General features: G+C 44.2%; 1 protein-coding gene across 2 annotated transcripts in view; it reads left to right on the forward strand.

Moving 5' to 3' along the window:
• Window positions 1-20,332, forward strand: part of POLR3A (RNA polymerase III subunit A) — a 284,112-nt gene that overhangs the window by 77,613 nt on the left and 186,167 nt on the right. For both annotated transcript variants that reach the window (XM_078642965.1, XM_078642966.1), the window contains exons 5-7: window positions 4,533-4,687; window positions 5,119-5,358; window positions 20,038-20,200. In XM_078642965.1, the coding sequence (XP_078499091.1) occupies window positions 4,533-4,687; window positions 5,119-5,358; window positions 20,038-20,200 (558 nt within the window). The remainder of the gene's footprint in view (window positions 1-4,532; window positions 4,688-5,118; window positions 5,359-20,037; window positions 20,201-20,332) is intronic.

A 20,332-nucleotide genomic window follows, 5' to 3' on the forward strand; every position in this document is an offset into this window, starting at 1 on the left:
GATACAACCCAGAGATTACTCCGAACTACAGTGTACAAAAGAAAAATGGTCGGCTTGTTGGGCCTCCCTAACATAAAACAATAGATGTTTTACACACGGATACAACCAGCATTTGACTGTTTTTATTTTCCATTTACTAATCCTTGGGTGGTTCTTGAACAAGACTGTTCAATAATCTCCATACTATATATACTGCGGCTATCACCCAAGGCCAGGTCCCTGAAAGAAAAGCTTTTATGACTCTTTTTTGACTACTGGAATTAGTTAACCAAAATCAAGACAAAACTACTTTTTTCTCACCAATCACAAATAACCCAGACTTTAGGGCAAGAACTGAAGACCCAGGGTTTACGGACTCGAAAACATGGGACCCACTCTAATTGGTGATCTACTCGCAAGTGGATAGACGCCAGGCAAAGAGATGTTTGTCTAGCCATTTGACCACTCACAAGCAGATGAATTGTGACCGAATCAGCTATTACTTTGGCATAATTCAACTAAAATAAAAAAAGGGGTGCATCGTGAGAAAACACTGTTTGAAAAGTTTTTGGCTTAGTGTATTCAGAAGAAAGGCATTTTCGGACTATGCTCAATTCTGGACAATATCACCTCACACTACTCCCCATAGTTGCAAATCACAGTGGGAGGAAGACACACATTGCAATATCAGAAGAAATTGCCCCAATTCTGGACGAGGGCGGCAAAGTCATCTATTTGTATACAGTATAAAGTTAATGCCCATAAAGTACTCACACAAGGGTATTTTACCCCAGTTAGATTAAAAGTAATGTTCAGTATTTCACATTATGCAGGCAGGCCCATAGCGCGAGGGACTCCTACTTTAAGATGCGGTCGCCCTGCAGATACAGTCTGTCTGGAAATGAGTGCTATCATACATCCGAGCTCATTTAGTTACTGCTCAGTGTATTGGTTCTGCTCTCAGGAGACCGAGGGGATCGTAATGAATACCTGTTTATGACCCCAATGGGAAAGCTGTTGACTCATGTTCTCTTAGTGGCCAGGATTACTATTGCACATGCCTAAAAGGCTCCTGTTCTCACCATTAACCCAATAGTGGACAACTGACTGGACCGCAGTTGAACGCTAAGGCTAACAACACTTAGCAACAGATTGAATATATTTGCAAACAGCCGGTTGCCATTTAAAACATTTCCTAAAAGAGCTTAGGCAGGAGTTTGGAATGGGCTACCTGTGCCCACTGTTCTGAGGCCAAATATCACAGGCTTTCGTCTTACTTGGACAGGTTAAATTATAATGCGTAAAAGACTAATGGCCAAAAGGACCCTGACACCAACTTATGTACCTGAACCACTGAAGAAAAGTTTGTAATCTGTTGTTTCTTGTGAAGCAGGGATTCTCCCAATCCATATTTTTTGCTAATATCTTTTATGTTTGCAAATGTCTACAATTAGTCTTCAATATGTCCTCTATAATACCTAACATGGAGTCATGTTATGACTTGTCCCCTAGTTAATTTTTCAGACCCCCCAGGATATAGCGGCATGGATTGACAAATTTAGCGGCACAAAAATGAACATTTAGCGGCACAAAAATGGAAATTTAGCGGCATTTTATTTTGGGTTTTTTGCAACACCAAACACAGATATCTTACTGTTTGAGTTATTTGACAACATGGAGCTATGTACATTTTGTTTATTTACAATTCAGCCCATTTGTTTTAGTTAAAAGGCATGTTAATCTTGGCCATGTACGTTCAGTTCTTCTGAGCCCCCACAGGTTTCAGACTAGGCATGCTGGAGGCAGAGACCGGTCTCGGAGCGAGTGGGACGGGTATGCTCAGACGTGAGTCTCATGCTCTCCATGCCACTGGAATCAAGCTATCCAGGCTGATGAGGGCTGAAAGCCCGAAACCTGTCCTTGGATGCTTGTTTCCAGTCCAGGGAGGACTTGGCTTGGCAGTTCGGGCTGGACTGTACCCATGAGGCTCAGGGTCAAGACTGATTTGCATATGGCTGGGTTCAAACTGGAATGGCATGGTGAGCAAAAAAACGATGGATTTTGGCCCAGATCTCTGTACTGGGGTGAATGTATGACATTGTTCTGCATTCTGTCCATCACCTGTTGTTTTTACAATCCACAATGTTTTAAGGCAAAGGTCATGCAAGAGCTGCTATATTTTCTAAGGAATATGCAAAATTTGTAAGGTTGTGGCCTGGGAAAGTCCACTCATTTCATAAACCCACTTGTAAGCAAAATGACTTGTTGTCTGAATGAGGCTGTGAATACAAAACATTGTTCCTTAACGCATGTCAGTCAAGGTTAAAGTACAAAACAGCATAAACCTGGGGAATGGAAAATGGGTGCACATGGGGCTGGATTTTAAGGCGGAAACGGGCGGAAAACGGCGGAGACGGCAAATTTCGCGGGCTTTTGCCCAAATATCGCGGCATTTCAACAGATCGGACGATTTCGCGATTTTTTTGCAAATCGCGAAAACCGCGATAAGCTGGAGGGTCTGTATATACACACACACACACACACACATATACACACAATATGCATAAAGACAGAGTTTAACGAGACAGACGTAGAGGGAGTTAGAGAGAGAAATGTGGGAAAGGAAGGAGAGAGAGCTTAAGGAAAAGAAGGGAAATGAGAGGAAAAGATGGGGATTTCGAGATTGGAAGAGTGGGAAAAAATATGAACTGAGGTAGGGGCGAGAGATGCAGAGGGTTATTGAGAGGCGTAAGAAAAGAGAGAGGGTAGGTAGGAGGGTGAGACATTAAAGCTTTGCTTCCGGGCGCCTCTAATTGTTTCCTTCACAGAAAAGCCCCCACTGTGCTTCTTAGTAAAAGCGTGTTTCTTGTAGCACCTGTGGGAACTGTATTATTACTTGTTTATACCGTGGCTCTGGCAGTCACTAGATCGTTTTAGTCGCGTGGCAGTCAGAGGCGGGCTTTGTTGACCGGAATAAAGGCTTTGACTATTTTCATTTCAGCGGGTTGGAAGGAGCGCCATGTAAGGCGCCGACCTTGAAGACATCTCTATAATTAGCGAGGCGCTGCAGTTTGCTCACTTTTGTCACGTTTGTGTGCACAGGGAAGAGACGAGGCTCTAGCATTTGCACCCTCCAGTCCCATGAGTTGCTGGATGTGACTCACAGCACGTGGCTCTTGTTAGCGTCAGAAGGTGTAACTCTGGCGTCCTCTAACGGCGGACTTTCAGATCAAGCCTACACCCAAAACCCACAGAATGTCAGCGCGCAAGCTACTGAAATGTGACAGCTAGTGCCAAAGACAACATGACGTTACATAAGGAAATTACTGGTTTAATAATACACTTATAAGTTAATTGAGCTTAAAGAGTGCATGTGTGTGGTACGCAGGTCACATGTACTGGGCCAGTTCACCCCTCTCATGTCCATATGTGTACCTTCGACCTGAGTAATAAAACATCTACAACTGAAAGGGGGAGTTTGGTTTAGCTTGAGGTGTGCGTAAATTACTGTCAGTATGCTTTATGTTCTCTGTGATCCTTCAGCGTATTTTATCTTTTTAGTCGACAAAACTCTGCACTCTGTGCGGGGGGCCTTCGGGGGACATTAATCTTTTATTTTTAGTATTTCTGTGGGTCGGAAATGACTTCCGAACAGCTTCTTGTTCCCTGCTAACAGGATCCTGGCAGGGACGGTCTGTGTTCGCCGGCCGGCTGTTCTCCTGCTCAGAGTCCGCTCCGCTTCCCTGGTCTCTGGAGAAGAGGAAGAGTCTTCGTGTGTGTGTCGCTGCCGCTTCTTGCTGGGCGGAAAACGGCGGAAACGGCAAATTTCGCGGGCTTGCCCAAATATCGCGGCATTTCAACCGCGATGTTTTTTTTTTGCAAATCGCGAAATCGCGATAAGCTGGAGGGTCTGATTTTTGTTTTGTTTGTTTTTTGGTAATAAACACTTTTTCCTGGACTGTTTTTGGCGAAAGTTGAGCTTTCTCAAATATTTTACACCTAAAGTTACAAAAGTAAATTTGCCTTCCTGGCATTCACAAAATCATTTGCTCTCCTAGTGCCCAACTGAAGGCAAGAAACTCAGATGTGCTGAAGGGAATTTTAGAGCAGAACTTTAATCTTTCCTTTTTAAAACTTATCTTTGGGGAGAGGGATCGGAGAATCGCTAGATGCCTAACTATCTTGGTTATCCTGCACAAATTAAAATGCAGAATGGTTTCTGGGTTACAGTCGGGTGAGATCACATCCTACTTGTTTATTCAGCCAGTAAGTGCGATCAGTACTGAAACTTGAATGTTCCTTGATTGATAGATAGGCTGCCACTCATAGATGGTCGGACACTTATCTGACCTACTGTTGCACGGGTGTTTCCAAAGATTTTCCATTGCTCTTCTGTATAATGGCTTTCTTTTGAATTCCGTTACTGCCCTTGTTATTGCATATCACTAAAACTGCTCATATGTGGTAGGGTGTGTCCGGAAGAAGCATCTTCAGTGCCCACCACGAGTCTGTACCCATTTTAATTAATTCCTAATGAGTCTCTTGGTTTGCAGGGTCTGTTAAGAAGTGTGGTTTGTTGAAGATCACCCATGAGAGGTACAAGACCAATAAGAAGGTTGTAGATGCTGTGGTGTCACATTTCCTGCAGTCTTTTGAAACTGCCATAGAGCACAACAAGGAGGTTGAGTCACTGCTTGGAAGGGCACAGGTGAGTTTTGGGTGTGTCTATTGTAGTCTTTTTTATTAAGAGTGATCCCCGAAGCATCTGGGTAAGAATTGGATGCTTCTGCTGCTTATCCTCTATTTATGCAATTACCGATTTAATAGACTTTTAAGGAATTTTTTTAACATTTTCAATTTTGCATCTCCAAGTGTAATCATTGTTATAATTGGCAAATGTTCATAGGTGAGGAGCTGATAGTTCGTCGATGTTTAAAACAAATCATGCATTATGAAGCAAAGTTGCTGTCTGTCTCTGGACAGCAATGCTATGAACCAGCAGCATTGTCCTGAAACCGTGTTTGTATCACCTAGCAATCTTGGTGACCAGCTTCTTGTTGTCTTTTGTGTATGTGGTCTTTATTCTCATGTATTTCTTTCGTAATATAAAATCAATATTTTTTTTCATGAATACTATAGGAAAACCTGAACCCATTAGTTGTGTTAAACATCTTCCGAAGAATTCCAGCTGAAGATATCCCGCTACTGCTTATGAACCCAGAAGCTGGGAAGCCCTCAGACCTGATTCTCACACGGATCTTGGTGCCACCACTGTGCATCCGGCCGTCGGTTGTGAGTGACCTTAAGTCAGGTACAAATGAAGATGACTTGACAATGAAGCTCACTGAGATAATCTTCCTCAATGATGTCATCAAGAAGGTCAGTGTTGGTCCCACAAGACTGTTATTTGCTTTTATGTATCATCAATATGTGGCTGAGGAGCATTTGTAGCTAGTCTATCGCCTTGATCAGTCATTGTCTATGCATTCTCTTCAGACTGGAATACATGTTCCATTGAGGTAATTGGACAGTCGCTTGATGCAAATTGTCTGTGGTTAGCTGGCTGCAAGAAAATTATGCTTTTTGTTTGATCACCCCCAAGTTTTTTAACTGATGCTGCTGATTTTTCGACTCTGAAAGTGCACAGAGTCCTGCCAAACAGGCCTTTGTTCCAGTGCTCTGAACTGTTAAATGTCTAATTAGCTCACCCACAATTGACATCAGTTAACTAAATAAGTCCCTAGAATATGGTCCCAGGGGTACCCAGATTCTATAAGTTAAAGAGTCCCTGGTGGCCTGCAGCACTTATTGTGCCACCACAAGTGTGGCAAAGCAAAGCATGGCTCGAGCCCACCATTGCTTGCTGGCAGAGCAATTTTAAACCGCTAACAATTGATATCTCATTGATTATTAAAATTTCTTCACTGGGTGAAGAAAACTGATTATAGCACTGATTTCGGTCTATAATGATCTTGTGTTTATTGCTGAACTATCCTTAGGACCTTTGTTTATTAAATAGCTAACATGACTTAGCCATTTAAATTAATGGACAAACACAAACTTTCCTTTTTAATGTTCATAAGCCACCCCTAAGGCAGGCCTACTATGCCCTAAAGGTAGGGTGCATTATATTCAAAAGTTGAACATGTGCTTTCTAAATTTTCATATCTTAACAGTAAAAACCATGCATTGTCGTTATTACTGTAGAAAGGCTGGTGACCCCACTGGCGAGTACAGTTAGATGCTGAAATGCTGTAGTAAGCTGACTTTTTATGTAGTGCACCTAAGGGGTACACTATGCAAATTGTCCAGACAACCCCTATTATTTTACATGTACTTTCTTTAAAGATCCCAAATGCTCCCATTGTGGTAGTGTGGTCGAGCAGTTTAGGCTTATCAAAGGGGAGTGTTAGGCATTTGTTGTGCACACAGAATAAATGGTGCGCCTCCATAAGAAAATCTGTGACCAATTTAGAAAAGTAACAAAGATTTTCATTTTAATTTAAACACCAAGATCTTCTAGGTCAGGTAAGTACTTTTCAAGATAGTGATTTTCAGAAACACAGAAAATACAGTTGTCAGATTTTGAGCACGAGCCTGGAACACGTAAATGTTATCCTATGGGAGAAACAAACACTGCATAGATATACTTGCAATCGAGATACATGGTTGTTCTTCTGGATTGAAACTAAGTATGGGCCAAGGTCCTTAGAACTATCAGCAGCTTTGGTTTACCGCCCTGGTGTGTCCAGATGCAGAGGTGCTGGTCACAAGGGTAGCCTCGAATGCTTTTGCTGAAGTCAATACGGAAACCTGTAACAAGAAAAAGGCTGCAAGTGAAGACTGGGGAACCAGTCCGGCAGAACCCCAAATGGGACTTGACTCCTGAGGGTCTCTGGAGCAAGGGTGCACCGTCAGTAGGCTCGGACTCAGGCTTCAGGGCTCGTGTGCAGAGATGTTTTGTCTAGCGGGTAACTTGTGTTGGAGGATCTGACTTTTTAGGTCGACCTGAAGATGGGGACAAAACAGGAAAACCAGGCCACTCTCGATCAGGGCCTCTTGGATGCTGAAGTCCTGTGCTCGTAGGACTGTCTTAACGGTGTTGGTGTCCAGGCTGGACACTGAAGAAGCCTTGGTGGCTGCAAGGGCTCCAGGAATCCTGCTATTGGTGCTGGAGGGCTCCTGGAGGGTCTAGCATTTCGAAACTCGTTGGAGAGACGGGGATGACCTATGGGAGCTTTAGGAACCGTCTCCTGGGCTGCTGCTGAGTCGGTGGACCTGGTGGTCAGCAGATCGTTGAAAGACTTTGCGGTCAGTCCCTGCAGGATGTAGGGAAGTGGCTCCTCCACTTCAAGGAAGATGCTCACTGGTTAGCGAAGTGCTGCCAACCCTCCAAGTCTGTGTGAGGATGCACAGCTGCATGGCGAGTCGGGTCTTTGAAATTGTCAGGACAAGAGCATGCAGGCAGGGTTTGGTACCAAAGTCCACAGTTGCGTCTTCAACTCTTCTTTGTCCTCCTTCTGCTTTCAGGCAGACAAATTGGAGTTCCTGGTGTCAGGGGGCCACTTAAATACTAAATGTAGGGGTGTTAGGAGGAGTGAAGAGTAGTAGCCAAAGGGCTACTTACACCTGTAGTCACTACACCCCCCATATAACCACTTCCTGTGGGGAGTGGGCATAACCCCGTCCCAGAGTTCCTAATTCCGCCAAAAACAAGATGATGAACCCCTTCTTTTGTGGAGCACATCAGGAAGCTTACCTTAAAGGTGTGACTAGCCAGGTGGTGCAACACACCTACTTGCATAGCTAATTTCCTGCCTGTCCTGGTGCCAAATGGGCCTCAGGGCAGGGGTTGCATCTCCCAGGTCTGGGGGAATCCATGGTCATGTATCAAAGGTGGCTGGGTCTTTGAAGCCCCTGGCCTTGATATCCTAAATCACTAGCTAGCCTGTTGGAGGTGGTGTGAACACCTTCCTCCGGTGTAGGCATTGTTTCTGACCTCCAAGAGCATGGGCACTCACCTGCAGGGGGTCAGAAACTTGTCTGTGGTTTCAGGCTAGACGATACCAGTGAGCCAGCACACTAGACACTGGTAGGTTTTTCAGGGGACGCCTATAAGGTGCCCTCTAGGCGCATGTCGTAAAAAATCTAGTACTGTTAACAGTACAAATTTATTAAGAAAAGACGTTTTATACCAAACAAGATAGGTTTCAGTGAAGCTATCATATAGCTGGGAAACTCATGATGACCAGTGCCTTAGTACTTAGATGGCGTCCCTGTTCACTTGTACGATCTAGTAATTGAAAAAGATAGCACATGGGCATAGCTGCTCATGTAGATATGCCCTCACAGATAATATAATTCACCCTGCCTTAGGGCTACAAGGCCTGCCTTAGGGGTGACTTACTGATATTACATGCAGTGACTTTGACATGGCGCACAGTGAGTGTTCCATGTTGTGTTTTCAATGGCTATCTGCATGGAATTTGTGTGGGGGTCCCTTAGGGTGGCATAATAGATGCTGCAGCCCTTAGGGACCCTCTTTTGTACCCATGCCTTAGATCCAGTGGTACCATTTACTAGGAACTTACAAGGGTATTAAAGTGTGTTCCAATTGTAACACAATTAGACAATTTTACCTTTTTTTAGGGATAGAGCACTGGGGACCTGGTCATCAGGAGCCCAGTGCACGTTCAGTCAAAAATGCATCAGTACCAGGCAAAAGAGGGGGCGACTATGTCAAAAAGAAGCACTTTCCTACGCAATCCAGCAGTGGTAATTTTTTAATTGGTCTACTAACTATGGTACTTCAAGGTATCAAAATAATTTTTGCATTAAACCCGACTTGCTGCTCAAGTTGAATTTAAATTTTGCACAAATGGCAACTTTAGAAAGCTGTCCAAACTTTCCATTGATTCTCGTTCACAAGCTGCTGTCCTCGAAATACATTTCTGTCTTCCTGAGGAGAGATGTGAACGACTTTCCGGAAGGAGAACAAAGGGCCTTCGAGAAAGGAGGTGTGACCCTCCTCCTCGCTGGGTGGTCCAGAGAGGGTGTGAGCCCAAAAGGCAACCTTTTAAGGGTAAGCCCCTTTTGAAGTGTATATTATAGTCTCACATGAGGGGGTCTGCTCTTTTGTTTTAAGAGAAGAAATGGCATCTCGGACAGAGAGGAAGAAGCTGTTGCCAAACTAGTTTTTCCATGGACATGTAGCCTTCAGGGAGTCCCACCTCTGGGTTGGGCTAGGAAGCTGCTCGCACCAAGAGAATGAATATGCCATGTTGTGAGTGGGCAGAATGGTGCATTCTGGGCTAGCCAGATGCCACACTTAGCAGGAAGTAATCGCTAGGTGGGAGGAGACCTAGTAGCCCATTGGCTAGTAGTTGCCACATCCCCCGAGGGCAAGAGACAGACATAAAAGTGGCACCCCTGGCATCCAGACCTCAGCTTATGTCTGGACTGGAGAGAGGACTGAAGAAGGACTGCCCTGCTGTACCCTGGACCCAGCAAAAAGAGGTTGCTTTCTTTTGCACCTTGGGGTATCAAAGAAAGGATTGTGTCTCTGGTATCCCGAAAAGTCGCCCCAGATGGAGAAAGGGACTCTAAGAGTCAGTTGGCTGTCTCCCTGTTACAGCTACAGGGACCAAGGAGTGGCCACAGAAAGATACGAGACACCGCTCCGCATCCTTCAGCATCTTCAGCATCCTGCATCCCTTTCATCAGGATGAGACCATTGAATTGTATGGCGGTTCACCCTTAGACCCCAGGACTGGTCTTTAGACAGCTTTTTTGGCGAGGTAACTCTTCAGCTGGACCATATTGATCCCTCTGACTGGCTTCCTTTCAAAGTTGATCCCCACAAGAGTGCCCTTATAGCGGTTTTCAAGTTACTTGTTGTAGGAAGCTGGGTTTCTGTTGTAGTAACCCCCCCCCCCGACAATTACACTTTTTGCCCTGGGTCCCTGCTAATCAGGCTCCCAGGCCCTGTGTTCTTTCCCAAAACTGTATCTTGTACTACCAATTAGCACCTCTCTGACCACATGTCAGTCCCTTGTAAAAGGTACCATTAGTGCCAAGAGCACTGTGACAATTGAAGGCCTCCAAGGGCAGCAGCACTTATTGTGCCACCATTAGAGGCCCTGTACCGTTACACACTGCCATTGCAGGCTGCGTGTTTTGGTGCAGAACAAAGTGAAGAGTTGACATGGCACACCTGTGTGCCATGTCTACAACTTCTTTATCGTCGATGAAGCAGATTGTTTTATCGAGGTCATCATCGTCGTTGAAAGGCAAATTCCCAACGACGGGTCATCTGTCTATGACACAGCTCTCGTCGTCGATCTCGTCGACAGGGACCTTGATTTCATTGTCGTCGACAGGGCGACCATCGTCGACAGCGGAAGTGTCATCGGCGGTATTGACAGTATCCACTCAATTACCGTCGATAAAAATCCCTGTCTCCGACTGTTCGTTGTTGATGAAGGCAATTCCTTCGATGGACCAGGAGAAACAGCCCTAGTCAACGAAGGAGATTCCTTCGACTATCCAAGGTTTGGCCGTAAAGCAGTAATCGTCGACAGGCTCATCCACGACACCGTCGACAAGAAAAGAAAAATTGCAAAAATTCAACTGACACCAGCTTTAACTTCACCTAGTCAGGTGCAAGCTGTTATGCTATCCCAATTTCTGGAAGAGAAAGATGAGGAAGAGTGATCTGAGGACAATAGTCTTTTTGGGGCAGTTTTAAGCCCATCGGACCTTAATGTCAAATATCAGGAAGATTTTGATGATGACGAGGATTATGGTCATCAGTATTACCATTCACAGCAGCAATATCAACAACAAGACATAGTGTACCTTCCATCAAATATGATGACTGATTTACAATTTATTCTGGCAGACTATAAGAGGAGGTTTCCTCCAGAGGAGAGTATCCAACAAGCTCCTTCTCCTTCCCTGCCTTTTCTTCCACAGGCAGGGGCTCGCTCTCCTCCAACTGGGGTCCCCAATTGTTCATTGTTCTCCTCAAGTGGCTCCTGTGCAACAGTTATCGTCTTCTGAAGGGGAAATGTAAAGCGAAGAAGGAAAGATTCATCAGGATGAATGGGATTCCTACATTATTCTCACCCCGGCATATCCATCTCTCCCACAAGCGGATTCACCTCCAGAAGATATTGGGGGTTTCCATAATCTTCTGGAGATAGCGGCAAAACGCTTTGATCTACCAATGCCTGTGCAACCACAGGATTGTTTTCTATATGATTTTAAAGAACCTTACAAAAAATAGGTAAGATCTATGCCTCTTATTGATTACATTTGGAAAGAAGGACTGAGACTAATGCAAAATCCAGCTACTGTTCCACCTGTGTTGCCAAGGCTAGACAGAAAATATAAAGCTCTGGATGACGCTCCCACTTGCTTAATAGGTCACCCAAAACCAGATTCAGTGATCTCGCAAGCAGTGCAGAGACTATCTAAGAATCCTTCAGCTCCTCTGACCGCTCCTCCCGATCAAGAAGGCAGAAGACTTGACAACATCGGGAAGCGTTTTTCGTCTGTCTGCCCTGATAGTACGTGCTGCAAATTTTGTCTTTACTGGGCCGTTATAATTGGCAAATGTGGTCGTATATGACACCATTCCTGGACATTTAGTACAAAGGAAGGAACCAGTGTGGACAGTTTTTTACGGGGTCCAGAGTATATGTCCAGATAACTTGTAACCAAAAAAGGATACTGAGTTCCCCAGGGATCAAAAGGAGGTATGGGAGAATGGAGACAAAACTAAACTATAGTCAGGGAACTGGGTGTTCCCTTGTTGGAACTAAGGGACCTCACACACCCAGAAATCTAGGTGTCATGCTTCATCATTGGTCCCCTGCTCCTCGTCAGACTGGCGCTGCAATGTCTGACGGGCGCCGTAGGCGCTCTTTGTTGGAGATCTTTTGTTCCAGCCAATAGTTTGTATGCGTGTGTGGGGTCTGGTGGTGGTGTAGTCGTGAAGGGAAAGTGAGGTTTAAAAGGAGGTGAGTCAGTCCACAAGGGATTTTATTCGGGTGGCTGACTCCCTTATTAAAAGGGTGGGAGGGGAGAAAGAAACTGTTTGATTGACAGCGGACTGACTCAACCCTCTAAAAGGTCGACATGTTTCATGCCTGTCTGGCAATTCTTCAGGACCTCAAAACAAATGTACTACACAGTGAAAAAGTAATAAGGTAAAAAGTTAAAAGGATACAACCTCACTGGGTCTATCAGGGAGCAAGCCAACAGGTCCTACTCTAAGGGGGAACCCTACAATATAACCCTGGAGGGCCCCGCAGTCTGTTCCCGTGGGGCTGTTCGACTGTTTCGCGCTACCGGTCGGAGCGCCGTGCGTGGGGGGTAGGTCTTTCCACCTTTGCTGTTTGATGCCAAGGTATTAACCTCCTCGAACAGCCCCACGGGAACAGACTGCGGGGCCCTCCAGGGTTATATTGTAGGGTTCCCCCTTAGAGTAGGACCTGTTGGCTTGCTCCCTGATAGACCCAGTGAGGTTGTATCCTTTTAACTTTTTACCTTATTCCTTTTTCACTGTGTAGTACATTTGTTTTGAGGTCCTGAAGAATTGCCAGACAGGCATGAAACATGTCGACCTTTTAGAGGGTTGAGTCAGTCCGCTGTCAATCAAACAGTTTCTTTCTCCCCTCCCACCCTTTTAATAAGGGAGTCAGCCACCCGAATAAAATCCCTTGTGGACTGACTCACCTCCTTTTAAACCTCACTTTCCCTTCACGACTACACCACCACCAGACCCCTCACATGCATACAAACTATTGGCTGGAACAAAAGATCTCCAACAAAGAGCGCCTACGGCGCCCGTCAGACATTGCAGCGCCAGTCTGACGAGGAGCAGGGGACCAATGATGAAGCATGACACCTAGATTTCTGGGTGTGTGAGGTCCCTTAGTTCCAACAAGGGAACACCCAGTTCCCTGACTATAGTTTAGTTTTGTCTCCATTCTCCCATACCTCCTTTTGATCCCCGGGGAACTCGGTATCCTTTTTTGGTTACCATTCCTGGACAGACTTCCACCAGAGGACAAGGAGGATGCTAAGAAGATTCTCCTTGAAGGCGAGCGGACCGCCTCTGAAGTAATAGACTGCGCTTTGGCTGTAGCGTCCACTGGCTTCCGGCAGCTACCGGGAACGGCCATCTTGAGGCGACAAGGTTGGCTGAAAGCCACTTCATTCCCACCTGAAGTACAAATGAAGATTATCGATCTACCTTATAATGGAGAAGAATTGTTTGGCAGCCACATTGATGAAGCTTTACAAGCTATTAAGAAAGACACAGATACGGCTAGGACTTTAGGTACTTTACGGTACAGGAAAATGCCTTTTCATGGCTCCCGAGGAAAAGGTTACCAATCGTACCGAGGAGGCTACCAACAATCTCGTTACCCAGCCTATTCTTCCTCTATTCAACAATATGGGCCCCAGTTTACTCTCCGCCAACCGTCTGCGGCTACTTACAACAAAGCTTCCTTTAGAGGAAAATCAGGACGCCAGGGCAAGGAGACCGGTCGCCGCCAATGACCTCTCACAGCTGTCTGCCTCTATCCTGTCTATTCCTTCCTCGGTGGGCGGCAAAATATCTCATTATTTATTATGTTAGGGTCTAACATCGGACAGATGGGTCCAAAATCTAATCCAATTCAGACACTCTTTGAAATTTATAAAGATCCCTCCACCTACTCCTCCTCTGCCCCACTTTCAAAAGCACCTGCATCTCTTAAAGATAGAAGTAACCAACGTGTTGCAGAAAGGAGCAATAGAACGAGTTTCTCTCAAGCAAAAAGGAACAGGTTAGTACTCCTCTTTCTTCCTGATCCGAAAGAAGTTAAAGAAGTGGGGACTGATCTTGGATCTAAGGAACTTAAACAAATTCCTCAAAAAACAATTGTTCTGCATGATCTCTATTCAAGATGTGCTACACCTCCTCAACAGAAACGATTATATGGCGTCTCTGGACCTCCAGGACACATACTTTCATATACCCATATGCCAAAAGCTCCAAAAATTCCTAAGATTCACAGTGCCCGACACTAATTTTCAATTCTGCGTCCTACCTTTCAGACTAAAATCTGATCCCTGCATCTTCACGAAGTGTCTAGCGCCAGTTGCAACTTATTTAAGGCAACAACATCATCAAATTTGTCCTTACCTAGACGACTGGCGTCTTAAGGCCCCCACTTACAAAGCAGAAAGGGCATCCACCAAAGCCTGTCTGCAACTATTCAAGAAACTAGGCCTCACTTTAAATGTAGAGAAATCGATTCTGCAACCATCCTGTTGGCTGTTCTTTCTAGGCGCTCTCCTGGACACCAAGGAAAACAAGTGTGTAGGGATCTATGCTTCATGGAATTGTGAGCAAGTTGCTAGGAGCTTAGAATGTTATGATCTGAAAAGGAGACCGTACAGAAGAAGCTGTGGAAGGAGCTGGAGGTCTCTTTACTTCTGACCATTAAAGATAAACTTTAGTCATCTATTCTGCATTGAAGTCATCTTTACATTGGCGACGAGGATGTACTGCCCCATAATATATATGGGTTGATAGACAACCTTTACCTAACATCTCTGAAATGTTAAGTGCAATGGGTGGAGGTGTGCTTTTTAGTGTAATTGACATGTCTGCAGCCTACCACCAAATAGATTTGGATGAGAAGTCAAGGCATCTTACCTCGTTTGTAACACCGCTGGGGGCATTTCGTTATTGCAGAATGCCTTTTGGTTTGGCGTCGGCCTCAGCGGTGTTCCAAAGAGTGATGCAGCAAGTTCTGGTTGGTATCGACAACGTTTTATGTTTTCAGGATGATGTATTGGTAGTTGGGAAAGATTGTGATCATCATGATAAGATCTTAACAAAAGTTTTGGAACACATGGAAAGTAATGGCTTAACGATAAAAAAAGAAAAATGCCAGTTGAAGCGAGATAATGTAACATATCTGGGCCACGAAATATCTGGTCTGGGCATTAAACCTAAAAAAAGTATAATTTCTGCAATTAACGATGCTCCTACGCCAGCAACTAAAGATCAGCTAAGATCCTTCTTGGGATTAGCTGAGTATTGCTCAAAGTTTAGTAAGGGGTTTTCGGATGTAGTTGAGCCTTTGAGGCAATTAATGAAGAATGGTGTAGTTTTCAAATGGAATCAAGCTTGTGAGGATGCTTTCAAGTGTGTGAAAGAAGGAATTCTTCATGCACCTACTCTAGGTCACTTTGATGTTAAGGCCAAAACTTTAGTTACCACTGACGCGATTGCTGTGGGAATTGGAGCTGTGCTCTCTCAGATATCTGATGGTGTGGAAAGAATTATAGGTTTTGCCTCAAGGAGACTTCAAGGTGCCGAAGTTTCTTACTCAGTTATAGAGAGGGAAGCTCTCGCTTGTACATGGGGAATTAAACACTTCAGGTATTTTCTTTAGGGTTTACCTTTCAGAGTGCGGCCAGATCATAAGCCCCTTGTGCATTTGTTCAAGGGAGGAAGAGGTTTGGAGGGCAATGTCACTCCAAGAATATCGAATTGGATTTTATCTATGCTTGAGCACAACTTTGAGATGGAGTATATGAGGGGAGAGAAAAATGTCATTGCAGACTGTCTAGAATGCCTGGAGATTTGGTTTTCAGTGAGTCAGAAATCAATGACCCAGTGATTAGCTGTGATGAAATCTTAGCATTTGATAAGGGAGAGTGGGAGAGTGCCATGGCAGATGATCAGCTAATTCCTTTAGTTATGGAAAATGTTTCTGGGGGATGGTCTAGGTGTTGAAAATAGCAAGGTGTATGTACATAAGCGGCGTTCATTTGTGTTCACTGTACCCCTTGTTGTAAACAGAACGGATATCGCTAAAACACTGACTGTGTTATCCCACTAGCATAGACCCATGCACACACGTACACGACAGCCATTTTAGGTATCATGGTCTCCTTGTTCACGATCGATCATAGGCACACTTCCCTGACCCTGCAAGCTTCCCCCATGCTCCCTGACTGCCCCGCTCTCACATGCACAAGTCATGAGCCCTCCCCTCCCGCATGACTCTGTCTCTGAGAATCGCACCCCGCGCCTGACCAACACCTCCTGTCCCTCAATGAATACCCCTCCTTTGATGACCTCTTCCTCCGAACCTAATTGTCTACATGGACCGCTGGTCATCCCTTAGCCTGAGGATACAGTTTATTGCCCACTACTGTATGCACTCGCCTCTCTTGAAAGTAGCCACTATTGATCATGACCACCCCACCCCCTGAGATTCGATCAGGCTCACACATTCCAAAGGAATCAGCAGAACACTCAGCTGCGTGACAGCCCCTCCTATTGTATGGAGGATAAGGGCCCCTACTGTAGCCACGTGTTGGAATATCTTCACACTTCACAATGTCTTGATTATAATGAAGGATGTGTGTGCCATAAACCTGTGTATAAAAGACGAAGCCTCAGAAAAACTTGTTAGAGCACCTCCCGAAGACACTATGCGAATGTCCCAAATGACATGCTCTCCTCATGAGAAATAAACTCTGTTCTTGTTTTCCTGCCTCCAGCGCCCGTCTCTTTATTTGGTAATTATTCAAGATGGGAACTAAGAGTCGCCCTGCACCAGCAGCCTGGGCATCCGGTGCGTTATGGGCGGACTTTTCTACATAGGGAATCCTCTAATGATATTCTTCTGAAAGGTTTTTTTAATGTAGAAGCTGAATTGAGTGTTTCTGAGGGTAAGCTGTGGAGGAGGAACAGATTGGTGCTGCCGTGCAATCTTAGGTCCAAAATCATGAAGATAGCGCACGAAGGTCATTTGGGAAGGAACATGACTAAAAGAAGGATCGTGAATCATATTGGTGGCCGGGCATGGATGGTGAAATAGATGATTTGGTCAGGAATTGCCATGCGTGTGCTGGAAGCGATAAGACGAAAATAATCAGGCAACCTCCTCTTTCCTGCGTTGATTTTCCGACACGTCCCTGGGAAAAACTGGCGATTGATTTCCTAGGTCCGATTTCAAAATTGGGTGCTCGGAATAAATTTATAATGGTCCTTGTGGATTATCATTCAAAGTGGTTTGTAATGGAGTCTACTGAAAGCATTGACACTAGAAGAGTGATAAGTTTTAAGGAAAGAACATTTTTAAACCAGGGTATTCCGAAAACTTTGATATCGGATAATGGTGTGCAGTTGGTTTCGAGAGAGATGAAGGAATTGTTGGATGGTATGGGAATTTGTCATGAGAAGGTCGCGTTGTTTAGGCCACAGGCAATGGTCTTGTTGAAAGAATTAATAGATTGCTGATGGAGAACATTTAGTTATCTTTGGCTAATGGTCTAGCATGGTCTGAGGAGCTTAAGAAGATGGTCTGGTCATATAGAGTAACTCCGCATTCAGTCACTGGTATCTCTCCATTTGTTTATCTGAAGGGGCGTGAGCCAGGTCTGAAGGAGGTTCCGGGTTGGCTGAAGAACAGAGTGTGTTTGGGTTGACTGTTCAAGTGTGAAAGATGGAGTTGATAAAAGACAGTGTGATTCTGCACATTCGTATAATTTAAGAATGAGGGTGAGCGATTCAGACATAAAAGTTGGTGATTGGGTTGTGACAAAAAAAAGTGGTATTGTAATCAAAGGGGATAGTAAATACTCACAACCTAAACAAGTGAAATTTGTAAAAAAGAATGTTCTCATCTTAAATGATGGTTCTGCTTGGAGCTGTGGCAATGTTGCAAAATGTACTGCCCCATAATTGTCATTTTTATTTTTATTCGCTTTATCCTTGTATTTGTAATATACTATTGTCTTTTGTTTCTGTTTATTTTACATTTTTCTTTACTGATATTGTAATGGGGGAGATGTGTAGGGATCTATGCTTTATGGAATTGTGAGCAAGTTGCTAGGAGCTTAGAATGTTATGATCTGAAAAGGAGACAGTACAGAAGAAGCTGTGGAAGGAGCTGGAGGTCTCTTTACTTCTGACCATTAAAGATAAACTTTAATCATCTATTCTGCATTGAAGTCATCTTTACAAAGGTGTATCCTACTTTGGAGAGACAACAAAGGCTAATATCCTTGGCAAAATGGGTCCAAAAAAGGAGGTTTCTTCTACAATTTCCAAGTGGCTAATGGAGCGTGTGCGAGAATCGGAAGCTGGCTCCTGGATGCTCAGTGGAAGTATACGATGATGCGTCTATGGTTCCGTGTGCACGATGGCAGGAACTCAGTTCTCAGAGGAAATTGTAGTAGAAACAGATGCCCCGTTTCTCCCCCAGCATCGAAGTTCCTTAAGTGAATCCTTCACTTTTACCAGTATTGACTGCCGTTTCATCTACCGAACTTGCTCCCTCGTACCTAGTCATCATTGCAACGAGGCATTGTGTTAAATACAGGCACTTTATTTCCATAGTCCTGATGATGATCCCTGTATCCTAAGAGTTTAGGATCGAAACGTCGTCGACAAATGATTCATTACCACTGTTTTGCGATTTGCATGAAAAAAATGTGGTTGCTGTGTTGGTTAGCTTGCTTGACTCTATAATTATTTCAAGCTACCATAGCTCTATTGTTGCCTGAAAACCCTTTAAGTTTTATGTTTTATGTTTGTTTTCTCTTTCTCCCAGATCGGGTGCAGGATTGTGTCCAGTTTTATTTTGTTGTTGCTCCCCATGCATACTATTTTCTGATTATATTGCACAATAAAAATTCGCTGTCCGGCTGGACAGTGAATGTTTATAGTACCTATTCAGGTCTATATGTGTCCCTTGAACTACTTACCCAAGGACCATTGTTCTAAAAAATAAGTATAGTCTATGCAAAGCATGTGATCTACAGCTCACTTGCCTCGAACGGAAAAGGATACTTACCCAGTATGCATCTGTGCTTGACATGTAGAGCTGTAGATTCCCATGCACCCATCCACCTTTCCGGGTACCTGTACCTGTTCTAGTACTATCTTACTTAGATACATATGCATGGTCATCTCTATTCTACTCTTGCTAACTTCATTCTCACCCTCTGCGTGAAAACAATCTCAACAATGCAGTTGATGCCCATGCGCACTATCACCGAAATGAGGAGTCCCCTACCGCGTGACTGGAAAAGATTTCTTCGAAGAACAACAAAGTGCAAACATCCGAACCCATCACTAGATGGCAGACTTATGCAAAGCATGTGAATCTACAGCTCTGCATGCCAAGAACGAATGCATGCTGGGTAAGTAGCTTTTTCCATCCCTGAATCCCTCCAGTAGATGTTTGTTGTTGAGGTGTCTATTTAAAGATACAAATACAACCAATTTATATAAATTGGTGTTGGATTTTTTTTGTATCGCGTTTTCTTCCTATTCAGGTGTTTTGGTATTTCTTAACGCTTTACACTTGTTCCTTTGTCAAAGCTTGACTGCTGTAAGGCATAGCCTCCTAGGACTGAGCTAAGAGTTTACAAATAAACTAGTTGAGCATGCCTCCACTTCTCAGAAACACCACACCATGGTTTTCTGTGTTGGCAGAGTGGTACGGCAGTGAAATAGCTTGGAGTCTGAACTACCCTTAAACTCTGCAAATGTGGATTTGTTCACATGTGCGCACTATATTTCCTGCTGTAGTCAGAGGCTTCATTTCCTAGTGGTTTCATTGCGGCACCTTGAACAGCCACAATTTATTCACAATGATACTTAGTAGTTAGTCCTCTGTGTATGCTGTTGAAAGTCAATTATTGGAAACCAGAAGCATATTTAAGGCAATTCACGTTTTGGGATATATAGCCCCACCAATATCTCTGATGAGCGATCAAATTGCATAATATTGCCAACTTCCTTAGACTGTACACGGTTGTGTCTGGGAATTTGTTGCCTCAACATGCATAAAGCCCAGGTCATGGATAGCCGCAGACGCCTTCAAGTAAAATTAAGAGTGGAGCGCACACTGCCTGGGATTAAGTATTGAATATCGTTACATCTCATAAGTAGTAAGGAATATTTCTTTGATGTATTTTAAATAGTTATTCTTGCAGCTCACCACTCTGCTCATCCCTTTTTGTTTCCAGCATCGGATAACAGGAGCTAAAACACAGATGATAATAGAGGACTGGGACTTCCTACAGCTACAGTGTGCCTTGTACATCAACAGTGAACTGTCGGGCATCCCTCTGAATATGGCTCCCAAGAAGTGGACTCGAGGATTTGTGCAGAGGTTAAAGGGAAAGCAGGGTATGTGTTAATAAAAATGTGGCCTCTGAGTTCGTCAATCCCTTGCCAGCAATTTGCAAATATTGTAAATATTTCTTATTGGCCAAAGAAAAAGCTTGGTGTAGATTTGGTTTCTCTGTAGATTTTCCCACT

The sequence above is a fragment of the Lissotriton helveticus genome, chromosome 5_1 (assembly GCF_964261635.1).
Source record: "Lissotriton helveticus chromosome 5_1, aLisHel1.1, whole genome shotgun sequence".
NCBI classification, from domain to species: Eukaryota; Metazoa; Chordata; class Amphibia; order Caudata; family Salamandridae; genus Lissotriton; species Lissotriton helveticus.